This window comes from Haliotis rubra, unplaced genomic scaffold (assembly GCF_003918875.1).
Source record: "Haliotis rubra isolate DU_JTF1 unplaced genomic scaffold, ASM391887v1 Scf616, whole genome shotgun sequence".
Classification (NCBI taxonomy): Eukaryota; Metazoa; Mollusca; class Gastropoda; order Lepetellida; family Haliotidae; genus Haliotis; species Haliotis rubra.
In genome coordinates, this window is record NW_025767320.1 from 269552 (window position 1) to 291285 (window position 21734).

Sequence of the window (21734 nt, forward strand, 5' to 3'; positions counted from 1 at the left end):
GTATGATGTGATACAGAAGACACAGAATATGCTCCCGAACCTGAAGATATCTAGACTTACATAAGTATTGAGTGACAGAGTTTAGTTTTACTCCGTTGTAAGCAATATTCCAACAATATCACGGCGGGGACACCAGAAATGGTCTTCACACATTGTACCCATGTGAGGAATCGAACCCGGGTGTTCAGCGTGACGAGCGAAAGCTTTAACAACTAGGCTACCCCATCGCGCAAACACTTGCAGACTTGCTCTAGTGTTTCGGACATTAACTGTTCATTGAATGTACGGGAGACTACAAATGTAACACATCAGTCCATCACGTAATCAACTTTTAGCAATATTTCAGCAATATCTAGGTGAAGAACATCAGAAATGAGCTTCACTCATTGTATACAATAGCTACCCAAATTAGCTTTTGTAAGTTTGAACTGAACTTTTTACAATCGTCAAGGACTCATGGACACACTTGAGTTCAAGCAGCCATTTCCCCGTAGTTAAAACCACTACTGCGCTGCGCCGCGCTCAGTCAACGAGAAGTAGCTATTATATTAATACCCTCTGTCAAATCTTTACCCTACAACCCCGTGAAGTCAGTGAATTCTGTAACAACAGTTCTACATTTGGTGACATTCCCCTCCACGCCTCCTGACCGATCCCCGTGACGTCAGTAAAGGAGGTGCAGGTATATGATCTTTATAATGCATGACCTACATTCTATACCGTGAATTCTTTTACAACATAGCTCGCTATACCCAGGGACTACATACAGTCATGTTGCGTCGTTATGTATAAAAGGACATGTCCCTCCTGCCCCCTCCAGCCTATACTGCTACACTGTTGCCACACGTACACAATGATACAGACATACAAACTGGTAGCCTTGCTCCAAGGATATACTGAATGCTGAGCCCATGTATGTATAGTAATTCTATCCCTCCAAGAGGGAAGTCTAGATAAGAGGACAGGACCCTAGTTTGTCGCACAGTCCCTGAACCACATTATTTTCCCCACTGCCTAGCCCTCCCTGCAATGTAGTCTGTCTCACAGTCCCTGAACCACATTATTTTCCCTACTGCCTAGCCCTCCCTGCAATGTAGTCTGTCTCACAGTCCCTGAACCACATTATTTTCCCTACTGCCTAGCCCTCCCTGCAATGTAGTCTGTCTCACAGTCCCTGAACCACATTATTTTCCCTACTGCCTAGCCCTCCCTGCAATGTAGTCTGTCTCACAGTCCCTGAACCACATTATTTTCCCTACTGCCTAGCCCTCCCTGCAATGTAGACTGTCTCACAGTCCCTGAACCACATTATTTTCCCTACTGCCAAGCCCTCCCTGCAACGTTTTAAAAGCCTTAAATAAAGCAAGTCTAGATTTCCTCAGGTTATTCTCTAAGGTCTCCCTTCGGCTCCTCGGCTCCGGTTCCTCTTGTTTGGGGATTTCTGTTTGTTCCTGAATCGGATACACAGGCGGATCCTGGGGTGGGTGGGGTGGGGTGGGGTGGGGTGGGGTGTTATTAAATGACCATTGACACTCTCGTGAAAACGGGTGAATATGAAGTGTGCACCCCACTTTCCCAAGAGTGTGCAGCCCCCAGCTGTATACAGTCAAACACTTTGTGTCGAACTTTGTTAAGTCAACTTACGGTTGTCTTCAATCTTGGCCCATTGTATTTTGTCATTATTCATATATCTTTCGGGTGTGTCGCACCTCAGAAAACTCGAAGTATTTTCGTACATCCTTTCAACTTCGACATGGCGATGTTTGGGTATATTTAAGCGGCATTTTAGAAGCTGATAGTAAGTCCCCATGGTCCCTAGTCTGGTGATCTACCTTCAGTCGTTAGCGATCTACAGCCTGTTTTTGTATTGTGTTGTTATTTATAGTTCCAATATTTTAGATTTGATTGCTGGTTTTAAATGGACCATCACTTTCGCTCCTCTCAGTCGTTTTTGTACGCCAGTCAGTTCTGGAGGTCGGGAGGCTCTCTTCGTATAGTAGCTCCTCGTGATACAATTATACTGTGTACCTGTGCACAAGTTTATTTATCTGATGTTATTCTGGAGGGACATGTCAAAACTCAAGACGAAAGCTGGGAAAGCTATTTTAAGTGCGACAATGATAATCGACAGGATATCAACGTTCAAGTTGATTTTGGTGATGATGATGTACTGTAAAATGGGGGTACATCAAACCAAGTCTGCCCTGAGTCTCTTATTTAAGAAGAAGCTTACAGGGAAACCACTGCACTGTGTATATATGCTGTGTGTGGAATATAGATCCAGCTGACTCCTTTGGCGGGATGAAGACGGCTGCTCCTAAAAGTGAAACAGAGGGCTTTCTTTTTGCGGCCCAGGACCCCGTTCCTCAAAGCGATCGTAGCGCTACGACAGTCGTAAGTCTATGTTAAAGTATGGGAGTTACGACTGTCGTAGCGCTACGATCGCTTTGAGGAACGGGGCCCAGGACCAGTGTCTTCCCACTCGCAGTTGCCGAAGTGTGTTCCTAAAAGACATTGTTAACAGGATGTTGTTAAACTTCTTGGGAATAGACCCATATGCAGCCTTTTTGTTAACGTCAATAAAATTCTTTATGTTTTTTACCTAACTGTCCCTTTTCACGGTATACCCGTGAAGATCCGGGTTAGAATTGGTCTTCAGCAACCCATGCTTGTCGTTAGAGATATCGGGTAACGGGATCGGGTGGTCAGGATCGCTGACTTTGTTGACACACGTCACCGTACCCAAGTTGCGTTGATCGATGCTCATGCTGTTGATCACTGGGTTGTCTGGTCCAGATTCCATTATTTACAAACTGCCGTCACATAGCTGGAATATCGCTGAGTGTGGCATTATACAACAAACAAACAAATAAACCACAGCAATGGCAACATTGAGGAAAATCACGATCTCGGTGGTCTTGGTTTAGTACCTCCTGATCTCTTGGCGCAGATCAGGAGAGTGCCCAGGTCCTCCACCAGGAGCACAGCCCTTCTGACACTCTGGGTAATGCAGAAGGCTGCAGTGTTTGGGAGTCGACATATTCTCCGGAAAGTTCTTGGTGGGTTCGACTAGGCAACGCCTCCTGGGAGAAGTCCCATCCGCTGCATGGGCTGGGCTGCGTGTAGAGGTGCAAGGGCCCTGAGATGATGGTGAACCTAACAGCCTCTCTGCTGCATTTTATATTAATATGTAAAACATGATAATAATCATCATAACGACAACGACGGTGGTACTAGCGTCATAGTTGTATGCTCTTGACATGTCGTTTAAATATAAATAGGGGGCGGTGGGGTAGCCAAGTGATTATGGCGTTTGCTCGTCGCGCCGAAGACCCGGGTTCGATTTCCCACATGGGCACAATGTGTGGAGCCCTTTTCTGGTGTCTCCCCGCCGTGATATTGCTGGAATATTGCTAAAAGCGACGTAAAACCTTAATCACTCACTCACTAACTTCAAAATGACGACTCTCTTAGATAATATACTACATCAAATCTTTTTATGCGATTTAATTCGATTATTGTGGTAGCGTTTTGTTAGGAAGTCAAACTAGGGAATTGCATCTGACGCATGCTGATGTTACCCGATAAGTATTGTTCTAATTTGATAAATAACTATTGCGATATTAACTTCTCTGAGCCGACTGGCACGGTATTTGTCCAGTGTTGCCGCAACAAAGACAAAGATCATATTTAACTGAAGTATTCAGAGTTACCACGTCCCCCGAATCATTTTGCAGAATTACAGCCATCGGAAAATATCATCACATTATCACCATGACGTGACACACTCATTGTCTAAATAGAGGCCATAAATCAGTGCGATACAGAAATATACTACATAAGAACAAATTTGGAACCTCCGCATCTAAATTCGTTTACGTTATATGCTGAATACCCATGAAAGTCCGGGTTAGAATGAACCTTCAGTAACCCACGCTTGTCGTAAGAGGCGACTAACGGGATCGGGTGGTCAGGCTCGCTGACTTGGTTGACGCATGTCATTGGTTCCCAATTGCGCAGATCGATGCTCAGTCTGGATTGTCAGGTACAGACTCGATTATTTACAGACTGCCACCATATAGCTGGATTATTGCCGACTGCGGCGTAAATATACATTCATTCACTTATATGCTGAAGTGCATATAACACGCAGGACCGTATAGAATTATATAGGCAAATCAGTACAATGAATCATTACGGTATTGTGGTCGTCGCTGTAGCTGTAGACAGCTGCTGCGCGGCACAATGCGGCACACATCTTTCAGCCGCGGGTCACGTGCACAACCCAGATGGTTGAACAACGATTCAGCCATACAACTGTACTCTCTGCACCAGCTGATAATGCATGAAATACCTGTACATCATTTGAAATGTGACACGTGAATGTGGTGATGTGTTCAAAAACCTGTGTATAAAACTGGTTTGCTGGTATGGTTCAGCTCACAATGCCATGTAAAATAATTATAAATGGTACGTTTTCTCATATAACTCATAATTTTGTATTTCTGTTCAACGTATTGCAAAATAATTATACTTTTAGCGCCACATGTTCCTACATAATTAGTATTGTAACAGCATTGATGTTTACATGATGAGTTCTGAAACAACGTTCTATCTATTGGGCAATGATTTACTAAATATATTTTATATGTTCTAAAATAAGGATTATGTTCTTTATTTTACGTTTTCTTTGGCACTGGACCCGTGAAGATCCGGGTTAGAATTGATCTGCAGTAACCCATGCTTGTCGTAAGAGGCGACTAACGGGATCGGGTGGTTAGGCTCGCTGACTTGGTTGACACATGTCATCGGTTCCCAACTGCATAAATCGATGCTCATGATGTTGATCACTGGATCCAGACTCGATTATTTACAGACCGCCGCCATAAAGCTGGTATATTGCTGAGTGTGGCGTAAAACTAAACTCATTCACTCACTTCTTAGGCACTGAGAGTTTATGATTCTGTAGTCTTTCTGTTGTACCACATGCGTTCTAAAGTAATTTGTAATATAAACAGTACAGCGTTTTCTCTGGCGACTGTTCTGCTAAACGCTGTGGTCTAAAATAACGATAGATTTCGATTTAATGGCGAGTTCTAAACTTGGGACATCTACAGCAACGATTTCTAAAGAAATTTATAATTTCATAATATTTCTCTTCTACGTGACAAGCCAACGTACCAAACACAGTCCTCCTGCATGTAACAAAATCAACATTTGAATGAATGCAGTCCATGCTGTCATGACCAATGCTAATTTTAGGAAATCTGTTATTCACAACTGAAGTGTGCCAAGTCTCTCCCTAATTATGTTTCCTGGCTTGTCAAATGAGTGAGTGAGTGAGTTTAGTTTTACGCCGCACTCAGCAATATCCCAGCTATATGGTGATGTGTCAAGCCAAGTCAGCGAGCCTGAGCAGCCGATCCCGTTAGTCGCCTCTTACGACAAGCATAGTCGCCTTTAGGGCAAGCACATGGGTTGCTGAAGACCTATTCTACCCCGGATCTTCACAGGTCTCGATGTTTAAGCCCCAGCGTACGAAGCTTATTTGTTGTGTTACCCATGGATACCCATTCTGACAGATTCAAAGCAACAGGTCAAGAGAACATCAAGTAGCATGTTCAGTAAATAAACATACTGTGTTATAAAATCAGAGGGATATAACGAAAATAATACAACTCTATATTTCATTTAAAACCGAACGCGTAGCGTGAGACCCTGCACAGCTGCAGACCCTGAAATACATATATACCCAATACAGCCCATGCAAGTCCAGAATATGTGGCAAGTCTAGATAGCTGTGGAAGTCTGCCTCACTGACCCTGAAACACATATACCCAAATACAGCCCATGCAAGTCCAGAATATGTGGCAAGTCTAGATAGCTGTGGTAGTCTCCCTCACTGACCCTGAAACAAATATACCCAAATACAGCCCATGCAAGTCCAGAATATGTGGCAAGTCTAGATAGCTGTGGAAGTCTCCCTCACTGACCCTCAAACAAATATACCCAAATACAGCCCATGCAAGTCCAGAATATGTGGCAAGTCTAGATAGCTGTGGAAGTCTCCCTCACTGACCCTCAAACAAATATACCCAAATACAGCCCATGCAAGTCCAGAATATGTGGCAAGTCTAGATAGCTGTGGTAGTCTCCCTCACTGACCCTCAAACAAATATACCCAAATACAGCCCATGCAAGTACAGAATATGTGGCAAGTCTAGATAGCTGTGGCAGTCTGCCTCACTGACCCTCAAACAAATATACCCAAATACAGCCCATGCAAGTCCAGAATATGTGGCAAGTCTAGATAGCTGTGGCAGTCTGCCTCACTGACCCTCAAACACATATACCAAATACAGCCCATGCAAGTACAGAATATGTGGCAAGTCTAGATAACTGTGGTAGTCTGCCTCACTGACCCTCAAACAAATATACCCAAATACAGCCCATGCAAGTCCAGAATATGTGGCAAGTCTAGATAGCTGTGGCAGTCTGCCTCACTGACCCTCAAACAAATATACCCAAATACAGCCCATGCAAGTCCAGAATATGTGGCAAGTGCCTAGATAGCTGTGGCAGTCTCCCTCACTGACCCTCAAACAATATATATACAGCCCATGCAATACAGCCCATGCAAGTCCCCAGACCCTCAAAATATGTGGCAAGTCTAGATCCAGAATATGTGGCAAGTCTAGATAGCTATGGTAGTCTGACCCTCAAACACTGACCCTCAAACAAATATACCCAAATATACCCAACAGCCCATGCAAGTCCAGAATATGTGGCAAGTCTAGATAGCTGTAGGCCTCAGTCTGACCCTCACCCAAATGAGCCCATCAGTCCAACAGTCTGCCTCACTGACCCTCAAACAAATATACCCAAATACAGCCCATGCAAGTCCAGAATATGTGGCAAGTCTAGATAGCTGTGGTAGTCTGCCTCACTGACCCTCAAACAAATATACCCAAATACAGCCCATGCAAGTCCAGAATATGTGTCTAGCAGTCTGCCTCACTGACCTCAAACAAATATACCCAAATACAGCCCATGCAAGTCCAGAATATGTGCAAGTCTAGATAGCTGTGGCAGTCCTCACTGACCCTCAAACAAATATACCCAAATACAGCCCATGCAAGTCCAGAATATGTGGCAAGTCTAGATAGCTGTGGTAGTCTGCCTCACTGACCCTCAAACAAATATACCCAAATACAGCCCATGCAAGTCCAGAATATGTGGCAAGTTTAGACAGCTGTGGCAGTCTGCCTCACTGACCCTCAAACAAATATACCCAAATACAGCCCATGCAAGTCCAGAATAAAGTCAGAGATAGCTGTGGCAGTACGCCCTCAAACAAATATACCCAAATACAGGCCATGCAAGTCCAGAATATGTGGCAAGTCTAGATAGCTGTACCCATGTGGAAGTCTGCCTCACTGACGCTGAAACACATATAGCAAATACAGCCCATGCAAGTCCAGAATATGTGGCAAGTTTATACAGCTGTGGCAGTCTGCCTCACTGACCCTCAAACAAATATACCCAAATACAGCCCATGCAAGTCCAGAATATGTGGCAAGTCTAGATAGCTGTGGTAGTCTTCCTCAGATATAAGCCCAATACAGCTCATATTCTCGAATGCAAGTCTAGAAAATGTGGCAGATATAAATAAACAGCTATGGTAGTCTGCCTCACAGACCCTGAAACAAATATACCCAATTTAGCCCATGCAAGTCTAGAATACCGAGTTCTTTACCTGAAAATGAAGAAAGTCCTATTGCTCCTTTTTATCATGTTTTATTACGATAATTTAGACACCGTTTTTTCTGTAAAATATGTAGATGCCTGAGACTTGATGTTAGTCTAAGAGATGCTATGACAAATAACTCAGACTATCCAGCAAGCTTCACACTTGTCATTAGTGCAGGATTATAGTAGTGTCGTAGTTTCGTAGAACAGAGGTGTATTCAACAGTCAGCGTATTTGCAGACATTGATCCGGGAGGTGTGTCCGTGTGTCGCCGCGAATGTCCAGACCCTCGACTGTCAACACACCATCAGTCGTCTGTCCACCCTCCTGATTCCAAGCAAACACCCTCGGGTCGCAAGTGGAGACACGCGATTAATTATCGTTATATCACTAACAAATTACGAAATGGAATTGAGACCCAAACGTAATACATGAGCCATCTTTCACTTTCAGCAGTTTGATTTTCCGCTGGAGGCGGGCACAGTCGACCTATCGCAAGCAGGCGGTGTCGACACGGATCGCAGATAAGACTGGTCCGCGAGGATCTCGCACTGTGAATCTGGGTCACACGAGAGCGTGCGCTGAACAGAGTGGTCAGACCAAATCGGTGGGACGGAAAATATCAGCCACACCACGTATCACCTCTTAGGAAGCAGAAAGCCTTTCTTATACACGTGAGTACTCTTTACAACCCTTAATTAAAGCTGTCTTCCCCTCAGTATCGAACTGCAGGTGTTTGAGGGTGTCTACGATTAGACAAAGTGACAACACAGCACCTGTCCTCAATCAGTCGCCTAACACACCTGTAGCCTCGACAAGTGTCGTTTCAAATAGACAGCAACTTAAAACGTACAGATATCTCATACGAGTGTCAGTAATAAGCATGGTTTCAGTGAATCAGTAATTTTTACTCATTATCGATATGTACACGCGACACCTGCCTACATATCGCGATATACTCCACCATTACGTAGACATCATGGTTGCCGGCCACCACCCCGCAACTGTCACGTGATAACAAGGATGTTAGATTCGATTTGTAATATTCACCAAGCATTCGTGTTCCTGTTTAGTCGAGGTCTTCTGTGTAGTCTGTTTGGTGTCTGACATTAGCGTCGAGAAGTTACATGTGAGTATTCTCGAACATTCTGTCGCCATGTCACTGTGTGGGAGTATCCCAGTCACTTGGTAGCGCGGAGACTATTAAATGCCCGTCTAACCTATTTCACAACTGCGTCTCTTTCATAAGCAACTCTCGTCCATTTTTGTAAGCTGCTTGTCATCAATATATATCCTGGTTTACCATTAGAAGTATTCAAGGCTACCCGTCGCTTGAACTGTTCCAAAACAATTACACGTATACACAACTTGTTTCGAATATCTATCTACATTTGTATGAGATATAATAATTAAACAAGCACGTTGTCATTAAACAATGAAATAGATATGCTTCCGTCCCTCCCGAGACGTTATTAACACCCATGGACACCGATCATACTCAAAAGCTAGTAGTAATATATTTGATGAAATAAGTTCACATTTGCTTCCTGAAGCAGTTATCAATTTCTTCTCTGGACATTCTAGAGAATGTTTGTAAGGATTTAATGATGGTCTGAGGTAGTGGGCATGGCTGATTTGTATATCAAACAAAACTTGACTCAGTTTGTCAGTTTATGACATTTATCTTGATTTTCTGACAACTGTACACAGCCCATTGTGTTATGTATTTCAGACATCAACCTTTGTTATTGAGATAACTGTTGATGTAACCCATATGGAGAAAGTAAATATGGCTATTGCTTTCTACTGCTGTTGTTATTAACCTAAATTAATCGGTAGATATATTTCCTATTTTCATACATAAGTTACGTCATATTCGTATTCAGTATTTGTACATCTAAAGAACACAACCGGACAGGAAAATGTGTGTAATACTTTTAGGGTAGTGAGGGATGTCGTTTTGAAACGACATCCACTTGTTATACCCCATGTATTGAATACGGCAGGCCACGCCCTGTCGTCCGAGGCTGACCACAAATGACCATTAACCATTTCAATTAGATCTTATAACTGAGCTATCCACGCCTATTTAGTATGTGACGAATGTCATTAGAATGGCAGTTGATGAATGATGTCCTTATTATTCGCCCGGGGCCGTGGCTCATTTTCTTCAGTTAGACTCGCCATGAGTATGATGCGCGAGACGAAACCTCTCTCTGCAGTCAGAATGATGTCATGAGCGCTTATTAATCATTTGACCCCTCACACCATGATGTGCTGACTCGCATGCTTACTGAATGTACGCTTATCTCCGCACCGACCTCCAGTACCGGCCTTGCCCCGTCACCTCTACATGTCCTCCTCGCTATACGGACATTACTCACAGTAACGCCTACTTCCTGTCTGTAACGAATGACATCGAAGTTACAGCCTCGAAGCCAATTTGTTAGATTTGCGACAGTTTGATTTTATTTGAATAGAAATGACATTTATACATTTTCAACTGAATAATGAATGGCATGTGTATATTAGATCCCCAATACGTACTAAAAGCAAACGTTTATTTTATATGTATTTCTCCGTTTGAACATAGGCTGGTTCCCGGCTCTCAAAGCGCATCGTCATTATGCGATCAGGCAATATTTCGCGGCAAAAGAGACAGGGCCCAGCGGATTATTATATGGTTTACATGCGTTTTTCGGTAGACATGATATAATACATAGATTGTCTGTATATGTACATTTGGCCCCTCGCTTCTGTTTTCCTTGGCCTTTTATGAGAACGACCGAAATTCATTTACTTTGACTTGTAATGTGCCGTGTTCGAAGATTGTTTTAAATATCTAGTGAAATATGTGGTCACATGGTGATAAGAACAAAATATTTCCTGCTCGTTGAAGTTAACAGCTCCAGTACATTGTGTGTTATTGAACCAATGGCCTTGGAAGTGTTTGGTTTAATCATCAAATGTTATTTATGGTAAAAGGGGCGTGGGGTAGCCAAGTTGGTAAAGTGTCCGCTCGTCATGCTGAAGACCCGGGTTCGATTCCCCACATGCATGGGTACTATGTGTGAAGCCCATTTCTGGTGTCCCCCTCCGTGATATTGCTGGAATATTGCTAAAAGCGGCGTAAAACCTTACTCGCTCACTCGCTCAAAATGGTGAGGTATCCCGGGGCATTAATTTAACGCTTTAGTCGTTTATTAATATTACTTAATTATGTTGTGTCGACTTAGAGCTTTGGAGAAACGAAATGGAAAGACTATATACCCTTCGCCCCTCTTCCACCGTTTATATATATTTTCATATTCATGGAACAAAATACGTCAAGATATTTCTTTTGAGAATATTTAGTATATATCGTTCGTTGAAGAAGTGCATAGTTGGCTCCTTGAGTTATGGTTGAGTGCAGACATTTGAATAAAGTATGCACGAGTCTTAGGAGCTAGTTTCAAACGAAGGGCCGTTTACCACGGTGTTAAGTGAAGGAGCTCAATTTGGTGGACGGGAGAGTAATTAGGGGAACCGGTTTTGTTCTGGCGAAGCTTATTGACTGTGCTTTAAACAAACTATAGCGCGTTCGTGTTGCCTGCACCAGTTGAACTGGGTTCCGTCTTTAGCACGTGTACACATATCCGAGAGAGTATCTAACTCTTTACTGAGGGCAATTTTGACTCAGGAAATATGCGGGCGCACTTAATATAATTTTTTAACGTTAAACAGTTGCGTTTATATTGAAGATCGCAATCGTTCTGATAGTTGATGGGGCGGTGGGGTAGCCTAGTGGTTTAAGCGTTCGCTCGCCACGGCGATTCCCCGGGTTCGATTCCCCACATGGGTACAATGTGTGAAGCCCATTTTTGGTGTCTCCCGCCATGATATTGCTGGAATATTGCTGAAAGCGGCGTAAAACTAAATACACTCACTCACTCCGATAGTAGATTGTGGTGTTGTCACCATTGGTTACCTAGCCCTCAAAAGCACATAAACACCTTTGTGATTTTGATAGTTCAGTTATACTGTAGATAATATTCACGAATACTGGATATAATCTCTGTGTGTGTCTGTGTGTGTGTGTGTGTGTGTGTGTGTGTGTGTGTGTGTGTGGCATCTGCCCATGACTTATTTCTCTGGACATCATATTAACAAATTTTCACGTTATGTATTTCAACATTACCCATAGAGTTTCTTACGAGAGCCATCAGGATTTGCAGATATGTACACCACAATTCAAACTGTTATACTTGCTAGCGAATCAGTTTTGTCTTTTTTTTGTATTGGTAGCATAAGCTTAAACGTGTTTAAGATTATTTAGTCTTATTATTGTTTGGTATTATTATTTTTGTTTGGTATTATTATTTTCTTGTTTGGTATTATTGTTGTTGTTTGGTATTATTGTTGTTGTTTGTATTCTTGTTGTCTACCTGTTTTCTTTTTCTTTGTACAGTCAAGATGTCGTGGGATGAACAAGTTAAGACAATGGGTTCCTACACGGGTGACAAGATGTTTTATGGTGCTATCAACGGCCTAGACGGCAACAAATGGGCCAGCAAGGGGGCCATGGAAGTTTCACAGGAAGAAGTACTTTTCGCGATCAAGGTCTGCTCCCATAATGGCAGTGAACTTGGCAAAGCGCAAGGTTCAGGAATCTACCTGGCTGGTAAAAAGTTTAAGTTCTTGAGGTCAGATAGTGAGGAAAAGAGCGTTACATTCACCCGCAGTGAGAATGAAAAGCTCCATAACGGATTTGCCATTCTGACCAAACAGACAATTCTAATCTGTGTATGTGAAGAAGAAGGAAAGGGAAGTGCTGCGTCGACAGGAGCGTGCAAGATGGCGGATTACTTACAATCTGTAGACTATTGATGTGTTATGTTGGAATGTTAAGAAGAACAACACTGTTTGGAAACAAACTGGTGATAGTCTACCACATTCCGTTATGGATAAACGTGAATGCTATGAACGTCATTGAACATTTTCTACGTGTTTCTCTGTATTTCAATTTGCACGTCTGTGTATAATGTGTAATCTTTATAAGCCGTATCCGAAAGAAAATGTGCTCTAATTAAAGAATAAGTATATAATACTTTTGCTAAACCTCATATTTTCATCAATTTGAAATATTTTGAATATGTAAAGTCTCTGATGTGATTATATTAATAAACCCTTCCATCCACTATATCTCGAGGTATTTTCCGAAAACAATTTATTAGTTTAAACCTGCGTTGGGGTAGCCGAATGGTTTCAGCGGTCGTTTGTCATGCGGAATTCCCGGGTTCAATTCCCTACAGCCCATTTCTGGTGTCCCTTGTCGTAATATAGCAGGAATATTGTTAAAAGCGGCGTAAAACCACACTCACTCGATTGAACCTACACTCCAGTGCATTAAAGTGCATTAATCCGCATCAGACATGTTTGCAAGGCGTCTGATATTTCAAAACCCCAGCACCTGCAACTGCAAAGGTTTCTATTAAACACAACATTGGATTCCCATTAAACACAAACATACCAGTTTCTACAAAGTCCAGTTACCGGTACACTAGCTCTGTTCGTTTGAGATTTGTATACAACAGTGTTTTTGTAATATCTGCATGGTTTCTGTAGGATTTCCCTATTAAGATATAAAAAAAACACCATATTGTCTTTCAACAGGAGACGAGTTCTGTGGATATTCACTGTGCGTCTCTAAAACACTTGGGGCGGTGGGGTAGCCTAGTGGTTAAAGCGTTCGCACGTCACGTCGAAGGCCCGGGGTCGATTCCCCACATGGGTACAATTTATGAAGCCCATTTCTGGTGTCCCCTGCAGTGATATTGCTACAATATTGTTAAAAACGGCGTAAAACCATAGTCAGTCAGTCAGTCTAAAACACTTGTGTTGAATCCCGGTGTCTGAAAACACGGAGGCCAGTGTTAAGTACAGCGAAGTTTGCGTTTGCAACTCCCGTCTGATATCTAAATGCAACCCGGATTTCTATCATGACAAGTCGCAAAGAAGAATTGCACCTCCTTCATGTTTACTCATAGCAGTGTTGTGAGTCAGTGTAAGTGTACATGTGGAGTGAGTTGTCTCTATCGATCAAGCTGAATCAGAGCCTGAGCACGAGATGTACAACCCTACACCGTACAATGTCGTTATCGATTGGTGACCGACCGGTGCACGCATTCCCGCTCACATCGCTTCCTTTTTACCCAGCCGGCAGAACGCCCGAAGTGAGTACGCTTGTCTGTGAATCTATGTGTAGATTTTAAACGTATTGTTGTCGTATTTGGACACTATATGGTGATGGGAATGTTGTTTGCAGCGTGTTTGTTGAACGAGAAGTCGTGAAAGAGCGTTTTGAGGACTTGCCGGGTTCGGCGTGGAGTTATCACATTATCGGGCGTTGGCCGCCATGGCGACTGTTCGCTAACTCGTGTCTCAAAATGGAAAGTCGGGGGATCAAACTCTGTTACAAAACGATATGCTTCTTATTGCGTCGAGAATTTTCGGGATTTCAGCAATACCCAGGGAGTAGTTAGTTATTAGACATTGGAATCAACATGGCGGTCGGTGTCATTGTGAAAATGCCGGCAAAGTGGTCGGGTTCGGACACTTGGATTGGTCACATGGTTTTATTAATGGCTACCGTTGATTCAGCATTTTTTTAAACATGGCTGTGGACTAATACTTATAGGAAAAGAGACGATAAAACAACATGTAGTTTGACGAAAACCTACAAAAAAACCCACTGAACACTGGACTATTTAGGTGAAGGCAGACACCGCGCAGTTCGGGTCAAAGGTCAACATGACCCGGGATTGCTCTCAATGCATTGGCCCTGTTATTTCAGGCGTATATAACAGGGACTCGGATGGGAAGGGCCGTGTGTGTTCTCTATGTGGAATGATGAAGGGCGTAGCTGCCATATAGGCAAAAAGGCAATTGCCTACACATAATTTTGTAAAAAAAAAATTAAATAAAGTAAATGTTAAATTTGAAAGAAAAATGTTACAGGTGAATGTATTTCAACATGCTGAAAGCATGGATATGTACGTATAATTGCACTCTAAACGTTTTGCCTACACATAATAACTGGCTCAGATACGCCCCTGATGATTGAAGTGAGTGAGAGGTTGGGTTGAGATGTGAGAAGGAGCTTGTCATGAAGGGATGTTGCTGAGGTGTGAGGACAATAGTGCTGGTATTGGCATACAACATGCAATACGATACATCAGGATGCTAAAATATTAGTCACAACGATATATTGCCTAAATTATTGTGCACTGAAACTGCGATACAATATGAATCCTGATATAAGGGTGACGATACAATAGGTATCACGATACTAAAATCTTTAATGCTAACATCAACTATGAAATCCCTTAAGATCAAAACAAAACCATTTTAAAGTATTTTGTCAAATTCGGCCAGCGTTGTTCAATGTTCATTAGGAAAAGAGATAATTATGTTTATACACAGACTTTGTGAATGTTAACAACATGGGAGCGCTATGTCTGACACAGTTCTTGACGCAAGAATTTCCGAGAAAACGTTAACTTATGAAGGGAATATAAGTAAGCAAATGTTTTAATCATCCAACAAAAGTGAGTCTTTTTTCTTGACAATTTGGCAATATTCAAAGTTAAACATTGATATATTGTGTCCCCTTTAAAGTATCGTATCAGGATATACGACAATGTAAAACTTTGTATCGATTCACTGTATCGGTGGCCCATGGATCGATGCGTATCGATGAATTGTCACACCACTAGAGGACAAGCATGTCTTAAATGGGTATGGTTGAGGTGTGAGAGCATGTCATAAAGTGTTGGGACTGTGGTACATATGTCTTGAAGGGGTGGGTTTGGTACACGTATTTCATGTGGGGGCCTTCATGGGGGGTGAGATCAAGGGTTTCATGAAGATGGGATGGGGGGTGACATCAAGCGTTTCATGAAGATGGGGGTTGGCTGTGAACAAGCGTTTCATGAAGATGGGGGTTGGCTGTGAACAAGCGTTTCATGAAGATGGGGGTTGGCTGTGAACAAGGGTTTCATGAAGATGGGGGTTGGCTGTGAACAAGCGTTTCATGAAGATGGGGGTTGGCTGTGAACAAGCGTTTCATGAAGATGGGGGTTGGCTGTGAACAAGGGTTTCATGAAGATGGGGGTTGGCTGTGAACAAGCGTTTCATGAAGATGGGGGTTGGCTGTGAACAAGGGTTTCATGAAGATGGGGGTTGGGTGTGAACAAGCGTTTCATGAAGATGGGGGTTGGGTGTGAACAAGCGTTTCATGAAGATGGGGGTTGGGTGTGAACAAGCGTTTCATGAAGATGGGGGATGACATCAAGCAGTTCATGAAGGTGTGGGTCTGAGATTTGACAACAAGCCAGTCGTGATGGATTGGAGGAGAGAGCATGTAATGAATGGTTGGGGTTGAAGGGTGAGAACAAACATTTCATGAAGGGGTGGGCTTTAAAAGTGTTTGAACATGTCATGAAAGGTTTAGGTTGAAATTTGAGAACAGCAATGTGAGATAAAGTGGAAGAGGGTGAAAGGAAGTGATTTGTACGGTTTATTTCAAATATGGTGAGTTTTTTTTGTTTTTTTAATTTTTAAAAGAAAATATTAAAAGTAGCAAGTGATTTTGATACTTTGTGTTCTACTTGAGTGTGTTGAGACGAGAGCAATCATATATTGCCTCTCGTTTCATATTTTCTAAAAATGATAGTAGTCAGAGAGAACATTTCATATTCACCAGGTGTAGTATCTGGTTGGTGTAGTACTGATAATATTGTTTTAAAAAGTGGGCCCACTCATGTAAGGTGACCAAAACATGTAGGTCCACATTTCTACACTGCCAAGCCTTATTATACTGGCTGGTGATGATGAACAATTTCTGAACTTCGACAGAAAAACTAGAGAAACCACATTGATAAATTGCGAAGATTCATTTGGTTGGCTTGCTGATTAACATTTTTAAAAACATAGGCCCAGCTCTTCAGTCATATCACATGCAAGCCATAATATGATCGAAACTGGCAGGTCCCCATTTGAAAATGACAAGTCTTTATTGGGTAGATACTGTATTGGTGATATTGTGGGCCCTGTTGTAAATAATTTGTGTAGATGTATGCAAACAGGTATTATGTCTTGATAATTGTTTAGAGTCACATTACCCCCATGTTGGGCACACAAAGTCTATGAAGTTTGAAAACCATGACAGCTGCTCTCTCCATGTCCCAATTGTGTAGATCGATGCTCATGCTGTTGATCACTGGATTGTCTGGTCCAGGCATGATTATTTACAGACCGCCGCCATGTAGCTGGAATATCACTCTCTTTCAATAATATAACTTTTGCATATTTATTAAAACAAGAAAGTTATTCAGATTAAATATTGAAAAGCCTCATCACTCTTCTTGTACCAATACAACATATCAATCTAATTGTAAATGTCCAAGGAAGGGTAAGAAATTCTGATACATGCATGTAGGGAGGGTCAAGACCATGTAACGTCCCCAAAAGTATGGCAGGTATTATGTAAGGGTCAATAAGTGTATCACTGCACCTAGTAAAACCTCAAGTTCCTTTCTGTAATACATGAACGGTCCCATATTTCATAAAGAAACCAAACTGTTTCAGATATATGAAAATCAGCTTTTTATTTATTTAAAAGGTTAAATAAATTTGTTAAAAAAATTAGTAGAACTTTATGTTGGGTCTATTGTATTTCTGTCAAGTAAAACAATTACACCTTGTTAGTGTATGACACATATTTTGCCCAGAATTCTCCATTTTGTAAATTGTCCAATTATGATGTAATAGCCATGCAGATGTGTAAAATAACTGCCGATCTTGAGTATCCGTCTTTTCTGAACCCCTGGTGCTCAATCAGGAATTGCAAAGCATGGATGTGGTGTGTTGGATAAGTGAGTTTCAGATGGTGATAAGGAAAGAGCACCTGAGATTGGGTGGTGACAGAGAAACAGCATCTGAGATTGGGTGGTGACAGAGAAACAGCATCTGAGGGATGGTGACAGAGAAACAGCATCTGAGATGGGATGGTGACAGAGAAACAGCATCTGAGATTGGATGGTGACAGAGAAACAGCATCTGAGATGGGATGGTGACAGAGAAACAGCATCTGAGATTGGATGGTGACAGAGAAACAGCATCTGAGATGGGATGGTGACAGAGAAACAGCATCTGAGATTGGATGGTGACAGAGAAACAGCATCTGAGATGGGATGGTGACAGAGAAACAGCATCTGAGATTGGATGGTGACAGAGAAACAGCATCTGAGATGGGATGGTGACAGAGAAACAGCATCTGAGAGATGGTAACAGAGGATGGTGGATGGTGACAGAGAAATGGCATCTGGCATCTGAGATGGGATGGTGACAGAGAAACAGCATCTGAGATGGGATGGTGACAGAGAAACAGCATCTGAGATGGGATGGTGACAGAGAAACAGCATCTGAGATGGGATGGTGACAGAGAAACAGCATCTGAGATGGGATGGTGACAGAGAAGCAGCATCTGAGTGAGGGTGGTGACAGAGAAACAGCATCTGAGAGAGTGTGGTGACAGAGGCATCTGGGATGGTGACAGAGAAACAACATCTGAGATTGAATGATGACAGAGAAACAACATCTGAGATGGGATGGTGACAGAGAAGCAGCATCTGAGTGAGGGTGGTGACAGAAAAAGTATCATTGTTAGGGATGGTTACAGAGAAAGCATTATAGTTAGGGATGGTGACAGAGAAAGAGTGTCGGAGATAGGGTGGTGACAGAAACAGCATGTGAGATGGGTGACAGAGAAAGAGCATTATAGTTAGGGGTAGTGACAGAGAAAGAGCATTATAGTTAGGGATGGTGACAGAGAAAGAGCATTATAGTTAGGAGCGGTGACAGAAACGGCATGTGAGATGGGTGACAGAAACAGCATGTGAGATGGGTGACGGAGAAAGAGCATTATAGTTAGGGATGGTGACAGAAAGAGCATTATAGTTAGGAGCGGTGACAGAGAAACGGCATGTGAGATGGGTGACAGAGAAACAGCATGTGAGATGGGTGACAGAGAAAGAGCATTATAGTTATGGGTGGTGACAGAGAAACAGCATGTGAGATGGGTGACAGAGAAAGAGCATTATTATAGTTACGGGTGGTGACAGAGAAAGCATTATAGTTAGGGGTGGTGACAGAGAAACAGCATGTGAGATGGTGACAGAGAAAGAGCATTATAGTTAGGGGTGGTGACAGAGAAAGAGCATTATAGTTAGGGGTGGTGACAGAGAAACAGCATGTGAGTCACGAATGGGGGAGAGCATCTGCAGAGGGTTTTGGACCTGAGAGAGATGATGTCCAGTAAGGTGGGAACTGTTAGATGGAGCAGAGCGAATCTGATCTCAGGGTGGCGACTAAGAGAGAGTATCTCAGTTGGGGTGGGAACTGAAAAAGAGACTGGACCTACTTTTTCATAGGCTAGATTGTTTTTGTTTTATAAAATATATAGATTCCATAGTAATGGTGCAGGACACAGCAGGTGAGTATAACTTGTCTTTTCAAAAGACAGACTCTAAAAATAGGATATTGTTACACTATCAGAGGAGTTTGCGGATTACATTTGCTCTTAACTAAGCACATTCTTAATACTGGTTCTAAAATCAATATTTAGCAGCTATGTCCTGTTGTCGGATGTTTGACCTACATTGCTGCCATTTCAGTTTGAGAAGGAAGGGAGGTAATTCACAAGTTGCCTCCCTTGAACCAAATAGTTATGGAAATTATAAGTTTCATATGATGGGAAAAAAACATTGTTTCATAACTTCTTTGTACAGACACCATCATTCTCAATGTCACATTTTTTACTGTTATGAGTGGATAGACACCCACTGCAACTATTTAAAAATATGTTATCGACTCCTATTTAAGTCAGAGGGACAAGAGACATATTTCAACACTTAATATAGTCAAACATTGTTTTGTCAAATTTTGGTGTGTTGATATCAATTATAGCAACACGAGTTGATAAAGTGACTAATGTCCGAGGCTTGCCAAGGATATTAACTTTTATCAACGGGTGATAATAGAATTGATATCAGTAGACAAGATGGTGAGATTCTATTTATCATCAAAAATCACTCATCGTTAGTTTTCAGTGAAAAATGTACATCTCTGAACATGGTACTACCATTAGACTTAAAGTGCAGGGATGGAATAGCATTGTGATGTCACCAAGTTTATGACATCATAGCATTGTGAGTCATGTCATGGGCATTGTACAAAATCTACTGTCATAACGATATCTCCTAGGAGATTTAGTTTTATCCCACACAAGCAATATCTTCAGTGGAACACAGTTTGGATGATAAAGTGAGATGCTTCAACATGGCTCCAGATAATTTTTCAACATCAAGAGTATGTACTCCTTATTTTTTCAATGCAGGAGTACTGGAAAAACATAAGAGTACATTCAGAGTAATGAATGGAATTTAATGGCGTATCAGTAATCTTGTGTTCCGTTTCATATATGCACCACAACATTGCTAGCCTTGTGTAAACAGGTCAATAAACAATAAAACAGTACTTTTTCAGATAAGTACGCCAGTAAATGATTCTAAGACCGTACACCATTGCAGTGGTGCGTATCAGCTACGTTTTCTAAATTATTTCCTACCGTATCGTGTATATATTTTACCTGTACATACGCCGATACGGCCCTTATCTGGAGCCCTGCTTCAAAGGTGATTTAGTTTGGTAATTCTGTTTCAGACCAGCAGGATGTCGTGGGACAGCTACATGGATACCCTGGCAGGATACACCGATCACAAAATGATATTCGGTGGCATCTATGGATTCGACGGTACAAGGTGGACAGACAAGGGGGACTTTGCCCCCAACATAAAAGAGGTGACAACCATGGTGAATGCCTGCAATAACAACTGTACAGACTTATCAAATGCATACACTAATGGGGTGTATCTTAAGGAAAAGAAGTTCAGGTTCTTGCGATCTGACCCTGAAGAGAAGTTGATCATATTTACCCGCAGTGAGGGGGAACAGCTTCAAAATGGCTGTGCAGTGTTGACAAATCAAACCATTCTCATTTGTGTATGTCAAGAGGCATCTAAAGGATCTGCTGCCGTCGACAGTGCAACTAAGCTCGCCAAGTACTTGAAGGAGAATGCATATTAACCAAGCTCTCTGACCAGTTCTTGATAGGCAGAGTATCGTCGTACCAAGACAACATTCCGCAGCCTGAACCAATGCTATGCTACTATGACAATGAACTCATCTATAATTTGTGTAATGGCGGTGATCAAACAAGCTGTAGTCAGTATTAACAGACCTTACTGAACTCATTTCTCTGTGCATGACTTGGAACCTGTTGCTTGTAATCTGTTTGACTAGATGCTCACATTTACCAACTGTTTTTTGTTGAATATGTTTAAAAGATCAACAAAGTGAGTGGATTAATAAAAAACTTCACCTGTTAAGCGTTAGATTCTGTTGCGATTCTGTAACCCCAACACATGGCCTTATTAGGAATAACTGTAATAAACTAGCTGTTGTCACATTGTCTTTTCATTGTGTCCATTTGAAGGATCCGTTACCTTGGTTTCCATTGGGTGGCAGCAGTATTTGGCCCATTGGGGTTACTGAAACCCATATATACTACTCAAATATAGTCAAGGAACCACTGGTGTTATTGAGTGAGTGAGTTTAGTTTTAAGCAGCATTCAGCAATATTCCAGGTATATGGCGGTCTGGTGTTATTGAAACCCATATATACTACTCAAATATAGTCAAGGAACCACTGGTGTTATAGAAACCCATATATACTACTCAAATATAGTCAAGGAACCACTGGTGTTATAGAAACCCATATATACTACTCAAATATAGTCAAGGAACCACTGGTGTTATAGAAACCCATATATACTACTCAAATATAGTCAAGGAACCACTGGTGTTATATCAAGGAACCACTGAGT

At 42.0% G+C, this 21734-nt stretch overlaps 2 protein-coding genes across 3 annotated transcripts; both read left to right on the forward strand.

The window, feature by feature from the left end:
• Nucleotides 1–8264: 8264 nt before the first annotated feature.
• LOC124256057 (profilin-like) lies at nucleotides 8265–12928 on the forward strand. 2 transcript variants are annotated; one of them, XM_046689983.1, is made up of 2 exons: nucleotides 8265–8423; nucleotides 12197–12928. In XM_046689983.1, the coding sequence occupies exon 2, from the start codon at nucleotides 12202–12204 to the stop codon at nucleotides 12613–12615; it is 414 nt and encodes a 137-aa protein (XP_046545939.1). In that variant the 5' UTR covers nucleotides 8265–8423; nucleotides 12197–12201; the 3' UTR covers nucleotides 12616–12928. The 2 variants fall into 2 exon arrangements, with proteins under 2 accessions (XP_046545939.1, XP_046545940.1); XM_046689984.1 differs by lacking the exon at nucleotides 8265–8423 and adding an exon at nucleotides 8728–8878.
• Nucleotides 12929–13702: 774 nt separating this feature from the next.
• On the forward strand, nucleotides 13703–21314 carry LOC124256056. Its single transcript, XM_046689982.1, has 2 exons — nucleotides 13703–13961; nucleotides 20512–21314. The coding sequence occupies exons 1-2, from the start codon at nucleotides 13803–13805 to the stop codon at nucleotides 20932–20934; spliced, it is 582 nt and encodes a 193-aa protein (XP_046545938.1). The 5' UTR covers nucleotides 13703–13802; the 3' UTR covers nucleotides 20935–21314.
• The last annotated feature ends 420 nt before the right edge of the window (nucleotides 21315–21734 follow it).